This window comes from Chrysemys picta, chromosome 5 (assembly GCF_011386835.1).
Source record: "Chrysemys picta bellii isolate R12L10 chromosome 5, ASM1138683v2, whole genome shotgun sequence".
Taxonomy (NCBI): Eukaryota; Metazoa; Chordata; order Testudines; family Emydidae; genus Chrysemys; species Chrysemys picta.
In genome coordinates, this window is record NC_088795.1 from 67,376,430 (window position 1) to 67,400,669 (window position 24,240).

Sequence of the window (24,240 nt, forward strand, 5' to 3'; positions counted from 1 at the left end):
AAGATTGATGGGGGTGGAATAGATCTGGACAGGGAGAAGAAGCCTAGAGATAAATGTGAGAAGTGAGGGACATACGCTTGTTTTGTTAAAATATTGTATGTTTGCTGTTGAAGAAAAAAATCCAGAATACTTAATGTTGTTGTTTTAGTTAAATAAAACAATTTAAATGTCTGTCTGGTGAGGTTCTCCTCCTAATGCAGCATGGCAAGAAAATCCTCCAAATATTAATGATAAACCTGTTGAATTGGAGATATTTATGAAGTCACTGGGAGGTGAACTATCTGCTTCAATTACCTTTGGTAAATGAAATAACCAATCATTCATTTTCTGATATAGCTGTAAAACTGATCTGAAAAGTGTATAAAATAAATCACTGTTTAAAAAATTATAGTGTGTACCTTCTAAAAATGAAACCTACATCTCTGAGTTATGAAGAATATGTATTAAGGTTATAACAACCAACAAGAATGCACATTTATGTATAAATCCATGATTAAATCGAATCTTCCTGACTAGTGACTGATGCAATTGCATCAAGATGAAGAGGCACAAAGGCAATGCTGTGTATGGTATCTAAAGACAGGAGCTTCAAACCTCTTTTCTGGGGACTGATAAACCCCTAGCAACCCAGGTGTTCATCTAATAAGGCTCATCTTTTCTAGGATTTCATCAGTCCTTACAATGAACAAACCATCACTTTTGAATAGAAGATCCTCCATACATATTCTGGTTTCAGGTAGAAGACCAGAGGATGCATGTCTTCTCTACATGATGGCTGGAACTTCTGCAACATCTGACAAATCAAATGAGGCTCTCACAGTGTTATGCACTCTACTCCATGTACAGGCCCTGCAGACTTCTGTCTACCACCCTCAGATCGATAGTCTTGTGGAAAGGTTCAACAGGACCCTCAAGGCCATGATAAGGAAAGTGGTAAGTTGGGATGGGAAAGACTGGGACACACTACTGTCTTACCTCATGTTTGCCATCTGGGAGGTTCCTCAGGCCTCCACCGGGTTTTCTCCCTTCAAGCTATTATACAGGTGCCACCCCGTGACATATTAGAAATAGAAGGGAGATCTGGGAGAAGAATCCAACACGGGGAGAAACATAATCGAACACATGCTACAGATGAGAGATCGGATAGCCCGAGTCACCCCCATCGTACGGGAGCACTTGGAGAAAGCACAGGAGGCCCAACGAGCCCACTACAACCACCAAGCAAAGGTTCAGTGGTTCCAACCTGGAAACCGGGTGATGGTATTGGTACCCGCGGCGAAGAGTAAGCTCTTGGTCCCGTGGCCAGGGCCCTACGAAGTGGTCGAACTACAAGGCGCAACAGCTGGGACACCGGAAACAAGAGCAAAGGACACGAGAATCCCTACCCAATAGGGCAGACGGCCCTTCCGGGCCCCGGAGGTCTAAAGGAAGAGACCCTGCCAGAGGGGAGAGACTGAACCGGGTGTCTGGTCTATTGCCATGCCGCCCGGAGGGGCTACCAGAAACTGAGAGGCTCCCCTCCCTACCCGCTCCCCATCAGGGAGGCCGGGAGGAACCGTGCTCTGACAGGGTGTGGACAGTAAACCCAAGGGCCTGGGGGAAAATTCTGAGGGAAAAGAGGAAAACCCCAGCCCGCCGCTAAACGGAAGTGTGGGACCCACCGAGGTGGAGAGGAAGCTTTGTCACAGTTGTTTTACAGGATTATTAACACCAGCACCATGTAAAGGTGGGAGCTGGGGCACTTAGTCCCAGGTCCCAATGTCACTCTGCTTTAAGGACTCCCTTCACTTATACCTTAATTCTCTCCAGCACTGCTGATTTGGTGTACAGTGCAGCAGAGGCAGCAATGCAATGGGACGTCTTTTCAAGCACTCATGTTCAAAGCATGCAGCCATGGAATATTTAAGAACAGTGATAGCTGGGACAAGTAATCTGTCAAATATAGCCTATGAACAAGATTTCAGTTAATTCCAGCTATATATAAAGTCTAAACAGTCTGTTACTCTGTTAAGATCTTCATCTCAAAAGACTAACACAGATGTTAAATGACAGTTTTTCAATAGTTTTAACTCAAATTAATTAACGGATTTAAGTTTGGAAAATTCACTCTGAACCCCCTAGTGCAGTAAGTCTGGGGATGATTCACTATATTTTTCATAAATAAAGCAAAAAAATTACATCACTGCTAAGTACAAAACATAATTCATATAACTATGGAATTGTGACCAATGCCTTCATAATACTTCTCAGGAAAATGATCAAGCCACCTTTTATATATTAAGTCTATAAAGTACATGTACCTAGTCATTTTATATTTGTTTAAGCCAAACATTCAACATCACATTAATGGATAAATTCTGTACCCTGATTTAATAAGAAGACTATTCATATATTTAACCTACGTCTCAATACTCTTTATGAGCACAAAGAACTTAAGAGGATCTATGAAACTATTCCAAAATTTAAGTCCATTTGACACATTGTATCCAATGTCTGCTAATCCTACTGTCCTAGAGTGGAAAGTTTTTTGTTTCGTTCTTTTAAAAAATAGGAAGTCTATGTACATTTCTTCATGTGACTTTTTCCTCTTCTCAGGATTTGGTTAAATGTACTTTTATGGAGGATTACATCACCAGTTTTGTAAGGCATCTTTGACCAAAGTCTATTTAAGTCATCTTAGAGTATATGACTACACTACAAGCGTTACACCGCTATACTGTAGACATTTGCTACACCAATAGAAGGGGTTTTTCTGTCACTGTAGTAAATCCACCTTCTTGAGAGGCTGTAGCAAGGGCTACAAAAGAATTCTTCCATCAAGCTAGCAGGGCTTAGGGTAGCCTGACAACTCTTAAGGGTATGAAGTTTTCACACCACTGAGCTATGGACCTAGGTCAATCTAAGTTTTATGTATAGGAGGCCTTAGTCATTAGAGGCCCTCTGACTTCCCAGTGAGAAAAAATATATATATTTGGATTTCTCTTTACCTTTGAGTTTCTCTTTACCTCCAAAGGTAAAGAGAAACTCCCTTCTCTTACTAGTGTTATTTTGAAAGATAGCTTACTCTACTTTGTTTGAATAAAGCAACCATAAATATAATTATATAAGCTGTCAGGTATATACCTCCTGTTAATTCTAGTACTGTAATGTATGGCAGCTATACGTTACAATTGATAATCTTGATGCTTAGAAGATCAGCCCTTATTACCTGTCAGCTGCATCAAGTTATACTTTTGTTTAAACAGCTTACAATCAGTGCTGAAGTGGAAGCTGAAACTTACTATCAATTGATCCTGTAATTTAATTAAATTTAAATCAAAAGAAAAAATTGCCGATCAATTCAGCATTTTCATTTGAACATGAATTTTATATAATTCAACATTTCATTATAGATGAGCATCCGAGGATTTCACTTCCCAGTTTGAGCCCAGTACGAGAAGTCTTGTTCATTTCTTTTGTAAGTCAAGACTTAGTGCTGGTAAGAATTGCAGAGATGCTTTGTAATGACTCCACTATAACTATATCCAAGAATGTGAAATCTGTATATGTAAATCAGCGGTCTCCAACCTTTTTACACCCAAGATCACTTTTTGAATTTAAGGGCAACCCAAGATCTAGTCTGCCCCTTCCCCAAGTCCCCATCCCGCTCACTCCATCCCCCATCTCTCCGTCACTCGCTCTCCCCTACTCTCACTCACTTTCACCAGGCTGGGGCTCGGGAGGGGATGCGGGCTCTGGACTTGGGCCGAGGGGTTCACAGAGTGGGAGGGGGCTCTTGGCTGAGCCTGGGGCAGGAGGGTGGGGTGCAGGAGGGGATGAAGGGTGCAAGCTCTCGGAGGGAGTTTAGGTGCAGGAAGGGGTTCTGGGCTGGGGCAGAGTGTTCAGGTGCAGGAGGGAGTACAGTGTGCTGGCTCTGGGAGGGGGGGTCAGGGCTGGGATGCAGGAGGTGGTTTGGGATGCAGGAGGGGGTATAGGATGCTGGCTCCAGGAGGGGGCTCAGGGCTGGGGTGCAGCCTCCGCAGGGAAGCACTTACCTTTGGCAGTTCCTGGTCAGTGGCACAGCATGGCTGCTACTAAGGCAGGCTCCCTGCCTACCCTGGCCCCACACCGCTCCCAGAAGGGGCCAACACGCTCCTCGGGTGGTGGGGGACAGGGGAAACATGTCTCAACGAACTTCCCCTCTCTGCAAGCACCGCCCTCGCAGCTCCCATTTGCCACAGCTCCCCATTCCCGGCCAATGGGAGCGGTGCTTGCAGGCAGGAGCAGCGTGTGGAGGGAGACCCTCCCTGCGCCCCCCCCCCCTCCCACCGCCCTGGGGGCGCATTGGCTGCTTCCGGGAGCAGCGTGGGGTCGGGGCAAGCACGGAGGATACCTTAGCAGCAGCCCCACTACACTACCAGAGATCGCAATCAACTGGAAGATCCTCTAGGATCGACCAGTTGATCGCGATTTACGGGTTGGTGACCACTGATGTAGATATTATTCTGATGCTTTATCCCTTCCTAAAGCAAAACAGCTCGTGGGATGAAAACCCTGCTTGTATAGAGATACTAATATGGCTCTGCTCTCATATAAGGTACTCATTTGGTTTCACACCCTTGCCAAACTTGTGGTGGACTATATTATAGTGAGTAACACATCCTTAATGTTTCAAAGTTGCTCATGGGTCTTCAGTGCTAAATAGTGTAGTAAATGGTAAATTTAACCACAACAGGCAAGTAAGTAACAGCTTACAAAATAACACTCAAAAGGTACATCAGCAATATTACAGAACCAGTCAGACCACTGCGATAGCTACAGAGCCTATCATTGTTTGACTCAATCACTCCATTTGCTTGCTTTTATGGTGTGAAGTCCTAAACACCAAAAAACCCTCCAAAAGGAGAGAACACTAAAGCTAGTCTTCAGTCCTTGATACATCTCACTATACTTCAGTGTGCCCTAGGCAAGCACGCTATCTTATATACACACAAGATGAGCTGGTAACAATAGGACAAGGACAGGGCAACAGGCTTAAAAATTATTTTTAAATGCTTTTTCCGTGTTTAAGTTTGTGCAGAATTTATATATATTTAATTGGCATGAATTTAGGGGAGTCCAACACAATACATAAAAGGACCTCAATAAAACCCACAGTATTATGGGATCTGCCATACTAGATCCTATTCCAATCCCATCTAGCCCAATATCCCGTCTCTGACAATGGCCAGAATCAGCTGTTTCAAAGGAAGATGCAAAAGCCATACATAGTAGGAAGGTATGGTACAATCTGCCCCAATGAAGATCTCCTCCTAACCCTTAATAGTTTGAAGTTGGCTTAAGCTCTAAAGCATGAAATATTTATTCCTTCCAAGTTATTTTGTTTGCATTAAATATTACAACTCTGAATATCCAATATTCATATTGTCATCCAATCCCTCCAAACCATATAAATTCTTGCCCTCAATGACACACTGCATTACTGTTCATAGTTGCATTAGGTCCATTAGAAGGCTCTCTAAAGCAATTTGTCACTAATCAGGAAGTATTTGTTAATGTTTTTCTATGCATCAAGTGAAAAACATTTCCCTTTTTCAGTATTCAATTTGCCACCTTTCAATTTCACCACCCATTCCCTCTTTCTTGTGTTGAGAAAGGGAGAACAGAAGCTCCTGATCTACCATCTCTATATGCTTCATTCTTTTACGTACTTCTATCATGTCCCTTTTTATTTGCCTCTTTTCTAAAATAGACAATCCTGACGAGTGCAATCATTTTCATTGCCCTTTTCTGAACACGGTCTAATTCGGTAGTATTCTTTATGTGATGAGATGAGTATTACTGCACATAGCATTATAGATGAGGGCATATTGTCAATTTATATAATGACATTAAACTATTTTATAATCCTCTTATTCTTACTTCATATAAAGTAGATTATGGCTAATTACCCAGCCTCATTTTATCAGAAAGATGCCAGTTTTAAATATCTTAATTAGAATTTAGTTCTTATCTTGAAATAGGGAGTAATAATTACAGAACTATTTAATGAGTTTGTATCATTTATGAAACTCAGGAGCAAAGAAAGAAACAATTAGATTCACATCAAGATGTTTCATCTGCAGTACTTAGAACAGAACTGTAATTGCAAGCACACAACAAAATATAAAAATCCATGTCAAGTTCTGTTACCCACCAGACAATTCTCATTAATATGAAGTGAGAAGCAGGATGGTCAGCATAATCTTTGAATCCTTTGGGAGCTTAAGAAGAGCCAAATACATTTGGGAGGGCCAAAACTTACTTTTCCAAGGTTTGATAAGCTCTACAAACATTTTAAAATAATTTGTAAAACTTGCAGAATGCATTCAAGTTTTACGAGTCCCACATTTGAAAGAAAGATTTAATTTAAAAAAAAACAGGGAAATCTGTATGACACAAATGATGAAGAAAAACACTAACAAATACTTCCTGATTAGTGACAAATTGCTTTAGAGAACCTTCTAATGGACCTATGCAACTATGAACTGAAAATATATACACACACACACATATTTTGAGTTGTGAGAACTTCTCTTAAGATGATCTTATGTAACACACTGAAATGTCTCTGAAAATTCTGAAATAGTAAACAAGCTTGTAATTTATACTGAATGTTAATTATAAATAGTCTACATTTCCTCTAACAAGTCTGTCTATGACTGACTCGTGAAGTGAAAAACCAATAAATAAGTACGGACATACTAGCTCAGACCAACGTCCACCTAGCCCACTTCCATGTCTTCTGACAGTGGCGGGTGCTAGGTGCTTCAGAGGGAATGAACAAAATAGGGCAATTATTGCATGATGTATCTAGTCCCACCTTCTGGAAAACAGAGGCTTAGGCAGGGCCGGTGCAAGGATATTTTGCGCCCTAGGTGAAACTTCCACCTTGCACCGCCCCGCGCCCCCGTAACATCGGTTCATTGAGGGGCAAATCCCAACAACCCTTTCTAGACCCCGGGGCGAGCCTGCCCAGGGGCCAGCCGTGGCCAGGGGCTGCTCCCCAGACCAGGTTTCCCCCTCCCCGCCCCCTGAACTCCCCTGGAGGGTGCACAGACCCTCTGTGAGCCCTCCCCACCCTACCCCGGCAGCCCCCGCCCTGAGTCCACTCAGTGGCTTTGCCGGGCTTCAGCCGCTGCAGCAGCTCGGCAGGGAGGAGCTGCCTTCTGGGGGCTCCTGCAGCAGATGCATGTGGGCAGAGGTCCCCGTGCGTCCCCCTGGCTCCTCCCTCACCGCACTCGGGCTCTGCCGCTCCTGGGAGTGCGAGCCGCCGCTGCTGCTGCTGCTGCCCCTCCCGGAGCAGGCTCAGGGCCCTGCGCCCCAGCGGTGGCTCACATGCCCAGGAGTCGTAGAGCCAGAGCGTAGCGAGGGAGGACCTGGGGGGCGCATGGGGGCCTCTGCCCGCATGCCTCTGCTGCAGCCTGCAGGAGCCCCCGGGGCGGGCGCCAGGCCGCACCCTGGGCAGGAGGGGCAGGGGGCGCGGCTGCTCCCCGCTAGCGGTGCCACCGCCTTTGTGGGGCTCCTGCCCCCCTGCACCGTGCCAGCTCCTCCATGGCTGGGGCTCACTGCCTCCACAAGCCAACGCTCCGGAAGGCGGCTTCTCCCTGCCGAGCCAGGGCACTGCTTTTTGGCGCCCCCAGGGCCATCCTTAGGATTTATGGGGCCCTATGCACTATTATTAAACTGGTGCCCCTATGCCCGACGGCAGCCTGAGCTTGTAGCCCAGCGGAGGCGGGGGCGGAGGGACAAGGCAGAAAGAATAACAAGACGCTCAGCCCGCCTCACGGTGGCGGAGAGTCACAGTTCCCCGCAGAGACCCTTGTACCCTCTCCCTCACGCAGAATGGACATGCAGAAGGTACCTAATTAAAAGCACTAAAATTGGGAATAAAAAAAAATGTCAGTCACGGGTTTTTTGATATGCCCTGAAGTTTGTCAGACATTTACTTGCAAAAACTTTGTAGTAAGGGTGAGTCAGCTGTCTTGCTGAATACGACATTAAATATTATGGAATACATGATGCAGCTCTTCTCTGTTTTACATTTTCTTAATCAGTATTTCTGAGCTGATTTTATATTTTAAATGTACTTTTAAGCCTTCATAAAAGTAATCATTCCAGATTTCTACATATTTAACGTACTGAAACACACATTATTTTAAATTAATTAGTCACAGAGGTTTAGTGTGTTCATAACAATGTTCATTGCTTTTAGAAAAAGGGAACACTAATTTACTGTGTGAGATCTCCATAACAATACACATGTTTATGAAATTTCACCATCTTTAAAAAATATGTTTCCAAAGATTTTAGGCATAACAAAGGATTTTATATCTTACTAAGGTACTGATTTATTTAAAACTAGTTCATCAGATAGTCAGAAGTAAAGAAAGGGAAACTCTTTGTCCAGCTATCTGGAAGCAAAGGGCTGTTGTTTCCTTGGGGGGCTGGGGAGGGCGGGGGGAGGGGGGGAGGAGAAATGGACGGACAGAAAAGACAGGAAGACTTTGGAAGTAATTTTTTTTACTATAGTAATTTAAATGTGTATTTTAGATAAGGGTGGTCTTTTTAAGAATTTATTTAAAAAAACATATGTCTGAAGATCCAAGCATTTAAGGCTAAAGGTGATTGTGCATCTAAAAATCTATGCAAGGATATTTTAGAGATGTGATTTTTATAATCTTCACCAACTCACTAATGAAATATTTTTAAAGCAAATTTTACACTAAGGTCCTGTAGACTGACATGTTCTGAGTAAATATTACAGTCATGCACAACTGTTTTTGTCAGTAAATTCAGAAACTGACAGATACCTGGGGGTTGGCAAATGCCTGTTAAATGTCTTCATTACCCCTTGAATGGCTCTTTAACAGTTTCAGTGTTGTACTAATAGGTCTGGCAGACTGGAGACTTTTTCTCTTTTAACTACTAGATCCCCTTCCCAGGACAGTCTCTACGCAAAAGAATTAATGGACACAAATCTGACATCAGGAATCAAAATACTCAAAAACCAGTGGGAGAACACTTTAACCTGTCTGGTCATTCAGTGACAGACCTGCGGGTGGCTATATTACAACAGAAAAACTTCAAAAACAGACTCCAACGAGAGACTGCTGAGCTAGAATTGATATGCAAACTAGACACAATCAACTCCGGTTTGAATAAGGACTGGGAATGGCTGAGCCATTACAAACATTGAATCTCTCCCCCCTTGTAAGTATTCTCACACTTCTTAACTGTCTGTACTGGGCTAGCTTGATTATCACTTCAAAAGTTTTTTTTCTCTTAATTAATTGGCCTCTCAGAGTTGGTAAGACAACTCCCACCTGTTTATGCTCTCTGTATGTGTGTATATATATCTCCTCACTATATGTTCCATTCTATATGCATCCGAAGAAGTGGGCTGTAGTCCACGAAAGCTTATGCTCTAATAAATTTGTTAGTCTCTAAGGTGCCACAAGTACTCCTGTTCTTCTTCTTCCCAGGAAGACTCAGAGCCTGCAGGAAGGGTCAGAACAGGGATAGGAAAACCAGGAGGATGGACACTAAGACCCAGTGGTGCCCCAAATTTTCAGGTGTCCTACCCAGCTGCTTATGCCTGAGGACCGCCCTGGGCGCCCCCAACCACTTGCCGCCCTAGGCCACTGCCTAGTTCGCCTAGTGGTTGCACCGGCCCTGGGCTTAGGGACACCCAGAGAATGGGGCTGCATCCCTGACCATCTTGAGGGACATATCCTCTATGAACTTATCTAATTCTTTTTAAAATCCAGTTATACTTTTGGCCTTCACAACGTCTCCTAGCAATGAGTTCCACAGGTTGACTGTACATTGTCTGAGAAAGTACTTCCTTAGGTTTGTTTTAAGCTTATTAATTTTGTTGGGTGAGCCTTGGTTCTTGTGTTATGTGAAAAGGTAAATAACATTTCCTTATTCACTTTCTCCACATCATTCAGGATTTTATATATTTTAATAATATACTTCTATTATATCACCCATAGTCATCTTTTCCAAGACAAAAAGTCAAAGTCTTTTAAATCTCTCCTCATATGGAAGCTGCTCCATACCTTAATAATTTTTCTTGCCATTCTCTGTACTTTTTCCAATTCTAATATATCTTTTCTGAGATGGGGTGACCAGAACTGTATGCAGTATTCAAGCTGTGGGTGTAACATACATTTATATAGTGGCATTATAATATTTTCTGACTATCGATCCTTTTCCTAATGGTTCTTTATATTCTTTATATTTATATAGTTCTGTTAGCTCTTTAACTGCCATTGTACATTAAGTGGGTGTTTTCAGAGAACTATCCACAATGATGCCAAGATCTCTTTCTTGAGTGCTAACAGCTAATTTAAGACACATCCTTTTGTATGTACAGTTGGAATTGTGTTTTTCCAGTGTGCGTTACTTTACACTTGTCAACACTGAATTTTATCTGCCATTTTCTTGCCTAGTCACCCACTTTAGTGAGATCTCTTTGTAACTCTTCATAGTCAGCTTTGAACTTAACTATCTTGAATAAATTGGTATGGTCTGCAAACTCTGCCACCTCACTGTTTATCCCTTTTTCCAGACCACTTACCAGTATGTTGAATAGCACAGGTCTCAGTACAGATCCTTGGGGGACTGCTCTATTTACCTCTCTCCATTCTGAAATCGATCATTTATTCCTACCCTTTGTTTCCTGTCTTTTAACCAGTTATTGATCCATGAGAGGACATTCCCTCTTATCCTGTGACTGCTTACACTGCTTAAGAACCTTTGGTAAAGGACCTTGTCAAAGGCCTTCTGAAAGTTCAAGTACACTAAGTCCACTGGATCACCCTTGTCCATGTTTTCTGATCCCCTCAAAGAATTCTAATAGACTGGTGAGGCATAACTTAGATTTACATTTCCCCAATATATTATACTCATCTATGTCTCTAATAATTTTGTTTTTTTACTAGAGTTCAAGCAATCTGACCAGTACTGAAGTTAGTCTTGCCAGCCTATTACTGCCAGGATCACCTCTGGAGCCTTTTTTTTTTTTTTTTTTTAAACCCACATTACATTAGCTATCCTCCAGTCATCTGGTACAGAGGCTGATTTAAGTGATAGGTTACTGCAATAAGTAGTTCTGCATTTTCATATGTGTTCCTTCAGAACTCTTGTGTGAATACCGTCTGGTCCTGGTGACTTGTTACTGTTTATCAATTTGTTCCAAAACCACCTTTCCTGACACCACAATCTGTGACAGTTCCTCAGATCTGTCACTAAAAGAGAATGGCTCAGGTATGGGAATCTCCCTCACATCCTCTATAGCAAAGACTGATGCAAAGAATTCATTTCTCTACAACAGCCTTGCCTTTCATGTATGTTCATTTACCACTTTGATCGTCCAGTGGCCCCACTGATTGTTTAGCAGGCTTCCTGATTTTTATATACTTAAAATAGTAATGCTGCTGGTTTATTTCTTTTGCTAGTTGCTCTTCGAATTCTCTTTTAACCTGCCTAATTATATTTCTACTCTTGACTTGCCAGAGTTTATGTTCGTTTCTCTTTTCCACAGTAGGATTTCACTTCCAATTTTTAAAAGATGTCTTTTTATCTCTAACCACCTCTTTTACTCTATTTCACCATGGTAGCATTTTTTTGGTCCTCTTACTGTTTTTCTTTTTTAATTATTTGGGGTATACATAGTTTGAGCCTCTATTATGGTTTTTTAAAGTTTCCATGCAGTTTGCAGGCATTTCACTAGTGACTATTCCTTTTAATTTCCATTAACTAGCCTCCTTGTTTTTGTGTAGATCTCCTTTTTGAAGTTGAATCCCACTGTGGTGGATTTCTTTGGGTTTTTTCCCCCTAGAGGGGGGGGTCCATTTTATTACATGATGGTTGCTATTACCGAGTGGTTCAGCTATATTCACCTGTTGGACCAGATCCCATGCACCACTTAGAACTAAATCTTAAATAATTAACTAATCATCAAGTGAAAGCCATAAACCCATTGATCATTTTATTTTAAAAAGTGACTTTACCAAAGCTGTAAATATATTAAGTTTAATATATTTAACACAATAACTGAAAAATGTTGGAAAGGTAGTTTTCATAATATACTTACTTCAAGAGGCAATTCATCTTTTGTTTTAACATGGTAAGATGGGTTATCATTTCCATTTTGCTGACTATTACTTTCATCAGCAGATCCAATTGAAAGAGAACATGAAGAAGAGGAGACAGAAGATGAACTATCAGAATCCGTATCACTACAGAAGACAAAAACAGAAGTTATAAACATCTATGTCTTTTTGTAAGAAAACTCCTATGCTACAGTAAAATAAAAGACTGTAAGAATTATACTTTAATCTATTATCCTTGGATAACTCAAATAAACACAAGATTAGGCCAGTTACCAGCAATGGAACAAAACCGCCATCTTTCTTAGATTGTAAACTTACTGGGTCTACGAGTGTTTACATAGTCCTGACTAAGGCCCCATTTTACTAGGTTTCCTGAATACCACTGTAATAAAAATAATAATTGTAAATAAAATAAGTCTGTGTATATGTGTGTGTGTGTATACACACACACACTTATTTTATTTTTACACACACACACACACTCATTTTATGCAAAGATATTGTGGTTACAAAAAATTTAAATTTATGTGGAGGTGTTTTATGTGTCCATCACTATGTCACCTGAGCATATGACAAAATTAAAACTTATTAGTTTAAACTATCTGCTACAGAGTACATAGCCATCGTTCCTGTACAACCAACAAAAACATTAACATGGAGTCTAGCCCAGTCAAGCAAATACTTGCTCCAAAAGATACATTTTGCACCATGCTCTGAAGGTAAATAATTCCTAGCCCTTACAGATAAGGAACAAGTTTCACAGCCAATGACAACCCCTTGAAAATGGTCTCTTTTTACCCTGCAATTATGCATTTAGAGATTTAACAATTTCATCTGTCACAAAGGTACACAGGGCACGAGAAGTCTTTAAGGTAGCCAAGTCCTAAACCATTAGGCTTTACAGGTAAGAAGCAACACCTTGACTTGCACAAAGAAGCAGTCAAAAGGAAGTACCAGTACTTCACACAACAGAGTCAACCTGTGGAACTCATTGCCAGGGGATGTTGTGAAGGCCAAAACTATAACAGGGTTCAGAAAGGACTAAATAAGTTCATGGAGGATAGGTCCATCAATGGCTACTGGCCATGGATGCAACACCATGCTCTGAGTGTCCCTGGCCTGTTTGCCAGAAGCTGGGAGTGGATGATAGGGGATAGAACACTTGATGATTGCCTATTCTGTTCATTTCCCCTGAAGAACTTGGCATTGGCCACTGTCAGAAAACAGGATACTGGGCTAGATGGACCATTGTTCTGACCCAGTATGGAAGTTATGTTCTTGTTCCACTGAGCAGACAGGCTCCCAGGTTCTGTATTAAAGTTTCTGAGCCATCTTCAAAGATTGCTGCAGTGAATTCAGGGTTCTTAGTCCTGCAGGTTGGAAAGGTATGTCTGAACATGGCAAGGTCTGCTACTAGGGAGAGCAATTAACTGTAATCAGCAATTGTCCAAATTACTTCTCCCCCCAACTTCAGCTTCAGCCAACTCTCTCAAAGCGCAGTTTCATTGCATTCTCAAAATCTATCTTCTAGATCTGATAGAAGAGACAGAGCAAAGTATCAGCAGCAAACTATGGTACTACATCTTAGGACTCTTTGCAATTTCCCAAACATATACTAAAAGGAGAGTAACAAAATGGAATCTCTAGGAAGCTATTATAAAGCCTTAAAGGAGGATTAGCAATATCAATCCTCCAAGTTTCTTCAAAAAGGAAAGAAAAAAGCCACTGCAGAACCAAACTAATTCAGACATATCAGCAACACCTCAGTCAAGAGTAACGAAAGCTTTTGATCACACTCGTATCTGGTTGTGCAGAAAGACCTAATCAACTAAGGCCCGGTCTACATCTAATAAATAGATCAACCTATCTTCATCAGTGAAGGTCATGAAAAAATTCACACCCTGCACAATGTAGTTAGGTCCACCTAACCCCCACTATAGACACAGCTAGGTCAACAAAAGAATTCTTCCATGGACCTAGCTACCGCCTCTTCGGGGAATCAATTTACCATAGGGATGGAAAAATCCCTTCCATCACTGAGTAGGCGTCTACACTTCAGCACCATAGCTGCATCACTGCTGCTGTAGCACATGTATAGGGTGACCAAACTTCCCATTTTTAAAGGGACAGTCACATATTTAAGCCCTCCTGCAGGTGTCCCAACTTTTTCTTACGAATGGGCAAATTGTCCATATTTTCTGTCTCTCCTTCCCTCAATAATGGTGGGTCCTGCTGCTGGCCAGATCCCTGCTTGCCAGCCAGCCGCCAACTCACCAGCGATGGGGGTGGGGGGGGGGTTGTTTCCAGTGGCAGATGATGGGTGTGCAAGGCTGGTGGCAGGGCAAAGCTGCAGCACGCAGGGGCAGACGCTCCCCCTGCTGATCCATGAGCGCAGTCCCCGCTGCGTGCCAGCTCTCGGCCAGCAGAGCCTCGCCCCCGTCCTGTTTCACTGGCTGCGTGCTGTGAGCTGTGGTGGCTGGTGAATGCAGGCAGGCACTAGGTGGCGGACAGTTACATGTCGCCTCTGCTGCCCACCCATCGGTCCATTACATGCTGCCCCTCTTGCTGTCCTCTCCCTTCTTTACCCCTTCACACACCCCTCCCAGCCCCACTGCTTCTCCATATCCTCCCCGGCGGGGTGTGTCCTGCTCCCAGAGCTGTGCAGAGAACCAGCCCCTGGTTGGAGCATTCAGCTCACTAACAGCCTTGCCAGCAGGCTTCTTCCTTCCCCTCTGCATCTGGCTGGGCTGGCACCGCAGGAAAGCCCAAGACCCTCCAGGCCAGGGCACTGGCCAGGAGGAGCCAAGCCCTGCATGTGCTAAAATCCCATACAGCACTGGCACAGGGTAGACTCTCTGCACCTCAGCTAAGCTCTGGAGTGGTGGGGGGGGGGAGGAAGCAATTTCCAGCCTGTTTGCACCCCGATCCTGCAGGCTCCAAGCAGCCTCTTCACCTGTCCCCCTCCCTGTGTCCTGCCCCCAGGGAACGTGGGGCTGCTTCATCCCATAGGCACCCTCGCCTGCTGAGCCACCTCTCTGGCTGGGTTTGCTGAAGCCCCTGCAGTCAGGTTCCTTGGGCCCCAGTGCACAACGCATCCCTAGTGCTTAACCTCTTCCTGCATGCGCTGTAGCCAGAGACGGCTGGGTTATGTCGGTGGTCAGCCTGGAGGTGTTAGCTGCTTTTTGACACTGTGCAGGCAGGAAAGGACAGGAGCTGCTTCCAGCCACATGGGTGGGGGCGGAAGAGATGAGCTTTGCAAAGACAGGGGCCAGATCATCCCTTCCCCTCCTCCTCCTGCCCTGTGGCTGGAAGCAGCTCCCATCCCTTCCCTCCCGCACAGTGCCGAAAGGGTGCTGCTGGCCACATTCTAGTGGGAACCCTGGCAGAAATCAGGGGAGGGGAGCATCTAACCACACACACACACAGTCTCAGGAAGATGTGGTGCCAGGTACCAGGTGAGGAGCCTAGTCCCAGAGGCCCAGCCAGGCGTGAGGGATGGAGAGCGCAGGGCAGGGAGGGTCGGGTCAGGTCGGTCACTCCCCCCGCACCCCGACATCTGTGTAAGAGAGCTGTACCAAAGTGTGTGTGTGTGTGTGTGTGTGTGTGTGTGTGTGTGTCACCCCTCCCTGTGTGAACCTTAAAGATAAGAAGGTAAATAAAAAGAATTCAACTATGTAGTATTTCTTTTTAACAGGGGGCTCAGTCAACTTGACATTAATTTGAACATTTATACTGCATAGTTCTGATTGATTGCCACTGAAGTCACTTGAATACGAGTAATTTTACCAGGTGTCCCATATTCAGCATAGGGAAATATGGTCACCCTACACATGTAATGTAAACATAACCAAATGATACTGAAGTTCTGTATGCCATACCCAATACTTGACACCAGAGACACAAGCTTGGAAGTCAGAGGAATCCAGATGAAGCCACACCTGCAATGCACGGGCCTTCTCTGTCTCCCTTGCCCCACCTCACCCACAAGGATACATTCAAGACATACATGTGCTGTCAAGTTTTTTGGTGTCAAGAGACAACTTCTTGAGCAAAACCTGACCCACCACTTGCTTAAGGTATTTTTCTTTTAATAACGGACCCTCAACTTCTGCATTAACCTTTACCAGACATAATTCTATGTAAGTTTTTATATCACACTCATCACCATGGTATCTGAGCACCTTCCAGTATTGCATTAAGAAACATGATTACACATCTGTCACTGGTCTCTCTTCCTCTCCCCAGAGGGAAAAGAATGTGTTGAGGAATGTCTTATTTTGGTAGGGTTTTTTTGTTTTTGTTTTTAAATAATATACCTTTTTGAAGAATATACCTGTTCTTATGTTTTTATATTAGAAAAGGCAAGTCAAAGAAATGGGCCTTGCACTTCAAATGGAAAGTGATGAGGTCTGTGATGGTCCTTCATTTGGGGGGGAGGAGCTCATTCCAGTGTCTTGGACCATCCCCCTCACAGAAATGATTCTCGGGACACAGAACTTTTACTCTTGTTCCATTATGCAAGAGGAGAAGGTAACTGTTGACCACAGTCTTTGTCTCGGGCTTTTAGGTGGTTTTTTAGAGATCTTGGATCCATAAAGTGCTCTAAAGATAAGGACTGAGACCTTGACTCAAAATTATATGGGAAGTGCAGAGAGCAGAGAGCTATGATGAGGTCAGCTATGATGCTGAGGATATGCATTGCAGTGTTTTGTTCTAGATAGTGTTTCCTAAGTGCCAAAGGCTTCATGCCCAGTATATTGCATTGCTGCAGTCCAGCCAAGAGGTGACAAAGGCTGGAACAACTGAGGCCAAGTCTTCGTATGCCGGGATGGGATGGAGAGATAGAAATATTACTCATGACTGTATCCAAGTGTGCATCTTGTAGTTAGTAAGTTGCAGCTCCTCAAGCATGCTCAGGACCCTAGCATACAAAATCAACAGGACAGCATATTTATCTCCTGATAGTGAATCTATAGTCAAGTCAGTCTGATCTGACTTAGCCACAAAGTATATGGAAGATTCCGCTCACCAACTGTACTACACTTCTGCTCACATCTGTACTTACAAAGCGAGTCTGTTCTCACTTACCTTTCATACCACAAAGAACAGTTCTGCAAGCCTGGACTAGATACATTTCTACCCTTCGCTATAGCTTCAGCATAGTTATGTAAATTAGAAGTCCCCTAAATCAACTCTTTCAAATTTGTGCACCATGATCCACCAATACTAGTGCAAAAGAAACTAGTACAGTGGTTGAGGGCCCATTGTTAAAATTATGACTCACATCCACGCACCCACCCCACAAAAAGTAGAGATTAGGGTTTGGCTTAAAAAAACAGTTGATACCAATAACCTTGACAGTTAACAATCTGCCTTGAATTGTACGTTGATTGAATTTTCACATTTTCAGCAAGTAATGCTTAGTTCTCCTCCCTTTCCACAGGGAAGGCAACACCTGTGAGGAGGACAAGGCACAAGAGCACATCCAGAGGGCTGCTGGGGGAGAAAGCCAGTATAACCATAATCACTGAAATACACATCAATGGGGCAATGATATTTTCCTAATGGTGGAGACTGGCAGACCCAGGGCTCTGCTGGTCAGCGCTTCCCCAAGTCGCACAAGGGTGAAACTGACAAACTGACAAGCCCTCCGCTCAGTTTCGCGACTGCTCCTGTCAACTCCGAAACTGACCGGAGCTGTGAACGCCACCAGCGGCCGGCACAGGGGACGAGGAGCAGGGAGCGCAGGGGACGAGAATAGGCTACGCACCTGTCCGAGTCGGCACTGCTCTCCCCGGGCTGCTCCTCCTGCAGGCCCTGAGCGCCGGGGGCTCCTCCAGCCGCAGGCGCCGAGGCCTGGCCCGGCTCCTCGCTGCCCCTGGGCTCCTCCTGCCCCGGCTGCGGCCCCGCTGTGCTGGGACTCCCCGGAGCCCGCCCGTTATCAAACTTCAGCGTCTCCAGCTGCTCGACCACCTCCATCTCCCCCCGCCCGTCTCCCACTGCAGCACCACGCGGCGAACGGCCACGCTGCTCAGCCTCGCCCCCCAACACTCCTTCCGGCTTCCTCTACACGTGCGCAGGGGTCTGGACCGACTCAGCAGCACCAGCGCGCATGCGCATCCCGTCCGCGGGCGGGCTCGCGTTCCAATTCGCCAGGTCTTATTGTTTTCTGTGTGCGCATGTGCAAAAAAATTAATAATAAAAATAAAGCCTGCGAGTCCACGAGAAGCTGCTCCCCGAGGAGCGCTAGTTCTTCCTCCCCGCTTCTCCCACTCCCCCGGACGCTTGTGACAACCGCAGGCAGGGGCGGAGGAAGCAGTGGAGTCAGGGACAGGAGTAGCAGCGGGGTGGGCGCTCTTTGGAGGAGTGAGGTAAGTTACTGAGACTCAGCAAGGAGAGTTTCTACCTGCGCCCCAGTCTGATCTCAGGTGCCCTGGTGGCCATTCCAGCCCCTCCAGCTTCCGCTCTCACTTCCACCCCCAACATGTATGTGCAGTTTACAGGAAACGATGCGCAGGAGTAGAAACATAGATCAGCCCCAGCCGTATTTCCATTCCAGGGTGCTAGCCCTCACCATCCATCCCACCCCTGTTCCACCGTCCCATCAAAGTATGTTCACTATAATTAGTAGGAATATACTTTGGATTTATTATTAATTTGTATTATTGTCAGATACCTAGGCACCCCAGTCATGGATCTGAACCCCATTGTGCTAGGTGCTGTACAGACACAGAAAAAAACAGTTTCTATCCCAAAAGGTAGGGCCCAGTCTTACAAAGCACAGAGCATCTTTCACAACTATGATGCCCAACTGCTTGAATAGGTTACAGAGCCAGGTATAGCCTCTGAAAAGGAGAAGTATTGGACAAGGTGACAATGTAGGTAGAAAGTTAAGAAACTCTTCTGCTAGTTTATTAAAGATTGTAATTTGTTATTGGCCTGATTTAGTACTTTACAGGATTGGGCCCTATATTAAATTAGGTCACTATCGCCACATGAAACTAAAAAAAACACTGCAACTATTGTTAATCTATTGGGTAAAGGTACAGTCAATGTTTATATTTAATTAGTTATTACCATCTCTAATTTGCTCTACCAATATGAATAATAGTTTTCAGTTTATCATTTTAAAAATGCTGTTTGCTTAATTGATTCCTAATTTCAATGTTTACTGTATTTCATAATTTATTTAAAGTATAAATGGTAAGTTTTATTTTCATTAGCCATGTATTTACTTATATGACATAACAAACATAGGGACCATTCCTACTGTTTTGGGTAGGCGTAAACACACCATTATGGAGATTATTTCTTTTTTAAATCAAATCTTGAGTGATGCTGGAGATATGAGGAATTCACCATTCATGTTAGTACACCTCTACCCTGATATAACATGACCCGATATAACACAAATTCGGATATAATGCGGTAAAGCAGTGCTCCGGGGCGGCGGGGCTGCGCACTCTGGTGGATCAAAGCAAGTTCAATATAACGCGGTTTCACCTGTAATGCAGTAAGATTTTTTGGCTCCCAAGGACAGCGTTATATCGGGGTAGAGATGTATTTCTTATGGCTCAGGTAAGGGGCTGACAGAACAGCACCATAAACATTTCCTGTGATTAAAATTAATTTCAAATGTATAGGTACTCCCCGTTAAGATTTACTCTCTAAAGTCTAATCAATACCATACCATCTTTAACAATGCCAGACTATGCCCTATTACCACCGTATGCAGGAGGGTTTACCATTATAGGTACATTTTTATTCTCTTGTAGATTAAGTCAGAATTTTGGCCCTGAGCTATCAAACACTTATGCACTTAATTTTACTCAAGGGAGTAGTCCCATGGAAATAATAGGACTAATTTACCATGTAAAGTTAAGCCCCTCAGTAAATGTTTGTAGGATAATGCACCATTATTTTACTGTGGTAGATTTACCTGAAATTTATATGTACAATTTAATTAGAATAGGGCCACTGTTAAATATTGCTGCAGATTTAATATTATTTTGTAAATTCTTTGGAACAGGAACTGTATCTGCCTCTCTGTCTTTATTGCATCAATCATTATAAGGCTTCATTTCAACCCTCAACAGAGTCCCTGGGCACTTGTGAAATATAATTATTACACATTCACAACAATATTAAATGTTAACAGCTCTTCATAGTTGCACAGTCAATGTCTCAAAAATAAATGGTGAACTGTCACCAAAAAGAATATATTTTAAATCTCACTAGTGATAGGGTTTTGTCTCATTTTGATTACATGAAATTAAGGAAGAATGACAAAATAGGGAGGTACAAGCACAGAAGATTGATGAAAGGCAGGATGCTGCTAAGGCCCCATCCCTGCAAAGACTTATGCACATACTTAATTTAAGAGTTAAGCAAGCCTTTGCAGGATTGGCGTCTAAGAGCAAACAGTGACTGTAGCAGGGCTACGGCAAACCAGCAAGAGAGAAAGTTCAGAGGTTCAGGTTGGAACACAAGTCAGCAGCGACTCTGGCCTCTGGGTAAGAGTTATTGCAGGGATTCTGGTTCAACCCAAACTGACATCAGCTTGATAGAAGTCTCTAGCTGCAATCCTTCCATGCAATTGTATACACCCCACACTCAAAAATATAATAGAAAGCATAAAGCATACAAGATAGTCACTATGTTTCTGGAGAACAATCCCCTTCTTACAGTGGGACTAGTAGTACTGACAATTATGTTTGCCTGACACTTGCCTTTATGAAATCCTGTTTTCAGTTGCATATAACTTTGCTAGACTTTACTGTTTGGGCTGAAATTTTCTGTAATGTCAGCCTCAAGCAGAATCTTTTTGTAAAATGTCAGCCAAACAGTCAGTTGTTTCCAGAGAAGAGACTAGGGAAAATCCATTGCTTTGCCCAAGTGAAATAATTCTAGTACCTTTTCTTTGAAAAGCTCTATCAACCCCATGCTTTGAAATAGGAAAATGAAATTTGGTATGGGTGGGGAGATGGCCTTTGTGTCAGGGATGTGCCTTTTACCATCTCTGTGAAAATCCATCAAAATTTGGCCAGGTTATAAGCCTTTGAAAAATTGCATATGCTCAGTAGAGGCTTCTGTCATTTTAGCAGCTAAATTCTACTAAGATTTCATCTGCACTGGGCATATTCAAACCTGGAACTGAGCAGGCTTTTTTCCTACAATTCTCTGTGCTGGGTCCAGGTCTGGATCCAAGCACCCCTGAGTGCTGGAACAAATTTTATAGTGGGGGTTCTGAGAGCCATTGCACCAAACTGTAAACTCTGTATATGATAGAAACCACTTCAAACCACGGGCAGCACTCCCAGTATCCCTATGCAGGCACCTGAACTGAGACCAGGGAGACTGTCTGTCCTGTGCTCTTAGTGCTTCCCTGCTTGTCCCAGGCAGTCTGGAGGAGATAACTGCCTGATTTAATGCTGAGGATACAAGAATAAGACCCAGGGAAACCTGGAAGTGGGAGAAGGAACATGAGAGGGGGATACTGAGTCTGGGTGGGTGATTAAATGAAGTGGAATGGGAGCCAGGGATAGAAACTGGGACTGGGAAATGGTGGGAAGAATGGGACTGAGGGGGCAAAGAGAATGGGACAAGGAGCCGGGGGGAAGGGGGAAGGGAGACAGTGAAATTGGGGAAGGAGCCTGGAGAGGGAGATTGGGATTGGGAGCCAGAGATGACAGGAAATGTGGGTGTGGAAGAGCTGACTTGAGTCTAGGATAGGTGAGAGAGATCTAATGAAGAGCTGGGAGGGTGTGAACTGAGACTGCCTGTCAGGGAGACAAGGAGATGAAGCTTGGGGCTGAGACTGGGATTTGCTAATCAAGAATATTGGAACTTGGATGAAAAACCTGGAGAATGAAGAGAATGTGACTGGGACAAAGAGCCTCAGTGGAAAAGAGACAAGACTGGGTAAAGGTCAGGCTAGATGGGACAGGCAGAGCGGGACAAGCTTGGGGCAGAAGAGACAGTTCCTCCTGGATCACACTTGTCTCTAGATCCTGTAATGAAACCTAAGATTTCCAAATTTCATTATTCCTCTGCTGATAGCAATTATCTGTGAAATCTGCTGGCAAAGCGTCCCATCCTCCACTGCTGCTGGACCACAGAGACTACTACTCCCATCAGTCCTATCCATTGGTTCAAGTGGCAACGGTCTGAGAGATGGAGCTAAATGTTACATCCCTTCTGATGACCCATCGAGGTGTCAATATTATGCCACATGATGGAATTTCTGTTATTTCAGTTTGCTTTTTGAAAAAGACGTAGGAAATTTTATGCTCAAAAATGTTAAGAACATTAAGATTGCAAAGTCAAGGACTCAAAAGTTTGGAAATGCCAATATATTAAGGTTGTGTGTGCAACCTTAATTCAACCCCCTCATGAATGTGCTTATGATACAATCTTTAATTACATGATCAGATGTTATTTTTTCCACAGGATCCCTGCCTTATTCAGTGCACAAGATGGACTATAGAATTGATTCAGATCAGAGACATTCAGATCAGTAGAGGGCTCATGTATGAAAGCTGACTTTGTGACATAACTTTCAAGTACTGAAGACAGCAGCTCAACATGCAACGGGCAGAGAATAGACTAAACGAGCCATATAAATATCTGGACATAAAAACAATATTTAACTTAATAAATAATATTAGTGGCTTCAAATTTGTCAAATGAGTGATTTGAAATGTCATTGTGACAGGTTTTTGGTAAATCCATGGAAGGGACCCCAAAGCCCTGCAGCACCACACCCAGTTCTTACCCTAAGAGGAGCCATGCTAGACAACACCCTGGAACATCAAGTTTAATTCCCCAGCCATAATTCAGAGACAATGCAGGAAGGCATTCCAAGCTAGGAGCTAATTAGGTGCAAACAAGTTCCCTGCTAAATGTAAATATTGTAATAATAAAACACTGATTCCTGTCATGCAGTTCTTGATCAGGCAAAGCACTACGTGATTTTTAAGCATCTTATGAATCATACTGTGACATTCCATATTCCTTATGAAAATGTGTATATGTCCATATTCCTTATGGAAAATATACTTACAATATGAATGACATAACTGAGGTGTACTTAATGCAAGATGACTCATGTAAGATATAATTGGAAAGGTTATGATTTACTGAATGTGATTATCCAATTTGTATGCCTGTATCATTTCTGTATCTGAAGTTAGAAATATTAACTATGTATCTGTATTTCAAATGTGTTACTTGGGTGTCAACCCCAACCAGCCCTTCACGTACAACAATGGAAAAGTCAGACAGAGCTAATAGGCCATTAGTAGAGACAGTAGACTGTGAATGAGCTTAGTCTTCCTGTGGACACTGGAGACAGCCTATGAGCAATGGCTGCCACAGCCTTGCAGAGACATGGTTCCAATTCACCTGGTGCTGGATACCCCTCCTCCCCTTTTGGAATGCCAGTGGTTTAATACTTGAAGACAAAGGGTTCCTGCCTTACACAAGAGCTTTATAAGGCAGAGGAGTGACATCATCATGCTTCTCCTCTGTTTCCCCACCTAAAGAGACACTGAAAAAGACCTGGAAGCAAAAACTGAACTGGCGGGAGAAGGGTTGAACCCAAGCTGGAAGGGCGTCTAGCTTGAGAGTAATAATACCTGAGGGAGACCAGTGCAGCAGCCTTTCAAGACTTTCTGTAATCTGTCTGCAACAATATCTAGGGTGAGAAATACTATTTGTAACCAGTTTCTTCAGGGAAACAATCTTAGTTTGTGTGTTTGGTTTCATTTGCTTAGTCATCTGCTTTTTTCTGTTTGCTACCCCTTTTACCACTTAAAATCTGCCTTTTTTCATTAATAACATTTGTTTTGTTTACAATATAACCCAGTTTCTGTAATTTCTAATGGGGGGGGGGAGGGGGCTAGCAGGCGAGAAGTTGTGCATACCTTCCTCCAGATTGAGGGAGGTGGTGGATTTCATAATATACCTTTGGGTCTGCATTCCAAGGGAGGTGGACACCTGAGTGCTGAAGCAAGTCCCTTAAGCTGTGTCTTCCCAGACCTGATCTGCAGCTGGGTGTGGCCCTGCCTCTGTGTGTGTGTGTGTGTGTGTGTGTTAGAGG

General features: G+C 43.6%; 1 protein-coding gene and 1 long non-coding RNA gene across 3 annotated transcripts in view; one reads left to right on the forward strand and one right to left on the reverse strand.

The window, feature by feature from the left end:
* NAF1 (nuclear assembly factor 1 ribonucleoprotein) overlaps positions 1-18,262 on the reverse strand; it is a 75,097-nt gene extending 56,835 nt beyond the window's left edge. For both annotated transcript variants that reach the window (XM_005299356.5, XM_024106208.3), the window contains exons 1-2: positions 17,911-18,262; positions 12,122-12,266 (exon numbers count right to left, since the gene is read on the reverse strand). In XM_005299356.5, the coding sequence (XP_005299413.3) occupies positions 12,122-12,266; positions 17,911-18,119 (354 nt within the window). In that variant the 5' untranslated portion in view covers positions 18,120-18,262. The remainder of the gene's footprint in view (positions 1-12,121; positions 12,267-17,910) is intronic.
* A 56-nt stretch (positions 18,263-18,318) lies between these two features.
* LOC135983664 (uncharacterized) lies at positions 18,319-24,001 on the forward strand. Its single transcript, XR_010601390.1, has 2 exons — positions 18,319-18,511; positions 22,590-24,001. It is a non-coding gene; the product is annotated as an uncharacterized LOC135983664 (long non-coding RNA).
* Positions 24,002-24,240: the final 239 nt, after the last annotated feature.